Here is a 3814-nt window from a genome sequence, read left to right as displayed (position 1 = left end):
ATAGATAATTTATACACAAATATATATTAAAAATATTTTTTTTCTTTTTAATTCAATAATGGTAACAAACAAATGTCCTGCCACCGTGTATACTAACCTTCACGTATGCAATGTCGTTAACGAAATGTTAGTCATTTAGACAATAAAACAACATTGATTCGATTTAGAAGCGTTTAAAATACAGATAGGACATTTAAAATATTAAGGATAAATTTGAAATTTACCCTAAATATTTGGGACATAAATAATACTTTACTCTATTTTTATTATAAAAATTATTATGCTATATATATTTTATCCCCACCATCAAAATTTTCTACTATACGAGTTTGCTTCAACCACGGTGAAGATGGCTTAAACAATGACTTTAAAGTCCAACTATCAATGGTCCTGTTGTTACTCAATAAGAAAAAATATACTCAAAAGTAAGTGAATTGAATAATAAAATTAATGATAAATTTTTGCCCAAAAGAAACGTATCTCAACTTTTCATATGCTTGTAAGCGAATACTAAACATTTAAACCACGTACTAATATTTCTCGCACTATTTGAAATAGAGATAACTTAAATGTACTTGTACTAATACTTACGAAAGGCTCGCAAGCGAACCGCAAACACTAATAAAGAATTGTATTTTTTCATACTACTTTGAAACTATAAATCTTTATCTATGTCGAGTTCTTCCCACCAAGATGTCAGGAAGTACTTTCTACTATATATCAAGCTTTAGTGGGTGCTTGAAAAATCGCTTAAAACAATTGTGTAACAAACTTCAATCTTAAAAACATTAGCTCTAAAAAAACTTTGAAGAAATCACAACTTGAAAACACTTAAAAGAGCTACAAAACTCTTTCTTTTACAAGATAATATGTGAAAGATAAATCTTAATCTCTCTTAAGCGAGTGTATGATTGCACATAAAGTTCTATGAGTAACTATATGTTTATCTTTTAAATTGTGATAAAAATCACTTATAAAACTTAAGAATCGAATAATAGGAGTCTCAAACTTTATGGATATTAAGAGTGAGTGAGATATAGTCTAAGAAGTCAAAAATTACATATTTTATAACAAAAATATTTTGTGTATATAAAAATAAGTCCATTTATATTTTTGTTTAAATATATACATTATTTAATTTATATTTAATATATATTTTATATTTTAATTTATATGAAGCATGAATTATTAACAATAAGTCAGCAGTGAGCACGTTCATAATTCGCATACACACCATTCCATCTGCAATTCCCTTGACCCCATTATATGCCTATAAATAGAAGCCACTCCTCTGCTCATCAACCACACACTACAAATCTAACCTCACTTATTACTATCTACTTCTCATTCATACTACTAATTTGAATATTAATTTTTTTTATAACGAGTAAATTAATTTTTTAAATAAACTTTTAAAAAAAATCACTTTTTCTAAATTTTAACTTCATAGAAATGATTTAATTTAAACCTATAAACTCTATTATTTGAAAAGTAAGTCTGAAAACATTTTTTTAAACATAATTTGATTAGTTTCTTTTGCAAAAGATAGATAAACATGGAAAAAGGCAAAAACAAGAAGAAGAAACTGACGAGGTTGGGTTTCGTCTGGAGGGAACATAACCATTTATATAAGGAACAGCACTTTTTTATTTTTTACTTTTATTTTTTCCCCGCGTAGCTTTGCTTGCGAGGTTGTCTTCGTTTTCTGCAATTCTCAATTCACAAAGCCAAAAAATAATAATAAAAAGCACCCTGCAACTCACCACTTAATTAAAAGGCCAAAAATTATAAAAGAGCACATCAACAGTCTCTGTTGTTATTGTTATTATTGTTACAGTTTTTATTTGTTAAGTGTCCCTTCCTTCTTCTTTTGGATCGGATCTGAGGTTCATGTTCTACGGACTAGAAGAGCAAAGACACACACCAAACTGAAGTTGTTTCACTTTCTTGACAACTTGTTCTATAGCCATGGAGCAAGGTTTCTTCTTCTGGCATAACATTGCAGTGTCTCTCCTTTGATGATAAGGTTCGTGTTCTTTCTTTACCTTTTTTTTTTTTGTGGTCTCTCTTTCTCTCTCTCCTATCTGTATGTCTTGGTGTGTACCCTTTTGCTTCCTTTCTTTTTGGGGTGGCTTATAATAGCTGTTCCTGCAGTGGAATCAAAGAAAAAAGCTGAAGCTAGTTTCTGGATATTTTAACACGCTTTAACTTCGGTTTTATTTGTTTTAGTTTCTATTGGCATCAGGAGAAGGCGTTGGACTTGTCAAGTTATGGTTCTGTTTTGTTCATGTTGACCAGAGAAGAAACCGGGTTTTCTTGGTAAAACTTGTCCAAGTCTGAAAACCTTGTTTTTCTCGAAGCCTTTTATAGGTTTTCTTATGTATTTTTTTTTTTCCCGATGTTTTCTTTTGGGTTATAGGTTTTGCAGTTGTCTGAATTCTGAACTTTTCCCCCAATTTTCGGCATTTGGATTTCATTTTGCTTCATTTCAATGCTTTTTATTTCAACAAACATCGCAAATTGTTGCTATTTAGAGAATTTCGTAACTGGTAGTTTTGTTAATTTACTGGGTTGCATTTGATTTTACAGCAATTTAAGAATTTGTTGATGGAGTCCGCTGTTGATGAAATTGAGTCTTTGCCAGAGGTTCAGAATTTAGTTTCTGGGGTAGATCATGATCCTCCTTCGACATCTGGGACTCCGAATTCAACTGCTCCTCATACTTTCGGCCTCAATGACACAGTTGAGAGTTGCTTAGCGAAGAACATTGTCACAATGGAAAAGAAATTGTGCATCAAACCAAAGTTTGAAGATGCCAAGAATTATGATTTGAGCAGCCAAATGGAATCTGGGAAACACAAATCTGGTGCATTGAATGGAGTTGCTGATCAATCGGAGATTACTTGTTGTCCGAGCCCTCAGAAGAGTTTCTATTCAGAAGCCAAACAAAGCTCTACAATTGCTGGAGCCAGTGAATGTGTAAGTGTTGATAAGTCTGTTGAAAGCGGAGAAGCTGTGAATTCGGCCGAATTCAATGAGAGCAGGAAGAGCAGCATCTGTAGAGGGAGTACAGGAAGTGATGTTAGTGATGAGAGCAGCACCAGTAGCTTCAGTAGTGCTTTGTATAAACCCCATAAGGCAAATGATATAAGATGGGAAGCAATTCAAGCTGTCCGAGCTCGGGATGGAGCTTTGGAAATGAGGCATTTCAGGTTGTTGAAGAAATTGGGGTGTGGAGACATAGGAAGTGTATATCTAGCTGAGTTAGGTGGCACAAGGGCTTGTTTTGCTATGAAAGTAATGAACAAAACGGAGCTGGCGAATCGCAATAAGCTCCAGAGGGCTCAAACGGAGAGAGAGATATTGCAGTCTCTTGATCATCCTTTTTTACCAACTTTGTATACTCACTTTGAGACAGAGACATTCTCTTGCTTGGTAATGGAGTTTTGCCCCGGCGGGGATCTGCATGCACTCAGACAAAGACAACCTGGGAAGTATTTTTCCGAGCATGCTGCCAGGTTGGCAATTCCTTATTCTTTTCTGCATTCCACCCTGCAATTAGTCTTTAGTATATTCCTTTGATTTTTCAATGCAAATGTTCTTTGGAACTAGGATGGAAACTAGAATAATGATCATAAGATGATGAGAGGCCATCAGTGACTAATACAAATGATCATTTCACACTTTAAACAAAACATGGCCTATAAGATTTTCAAGTATCCAAGATATTTGTTTTCATGTATATGGAAATTCTCATGTTTTTTCGACTCTGTTTAAGGATGTCTCCCAAACTGGCTAGAAATGGGCTTGGTTT

General features: G+C 33.5%; 1 protein-coding gene across 1 annotated transcript in view; it reads left to right on the top strand.

Moving 5' to 3' along the window:
* LOC107605089 (protein kinase PVPK-1) overlaps window positions 1611-3814 on the top strand; it is a gene marked incomplete in the record, with an annotated part of 4362 nt that continues 2158 nt past the window's right edge. Inside the window, 3 exon segments of the mRNA XM_016306839.2 lie at window positions 1611-2026; window positions 2230-2319; window positions 2590-3518. Of these exon segments, the coding sequence (XP_016162325.1) occupies window positions 2608-3518 (911 nt within the window).

This window comes from Arachis ipaensis, chromosome B06 (genome assembly GCF_000816755.2).
Source record: "Arachis ipaensis cultivar K30076 chromosome B06, Araip1.1, whole genome shotgun sequence".
Lineage (NCBI taxonomy): Eukaryota > Viridiplantae > Streptophyta > Magnoliopsida > Fabales > Fabaceae > Arachis > Arachis ipaensis.
This window is presented reverse-complemented; position numbering and strand designations above follow the sequence as displayed.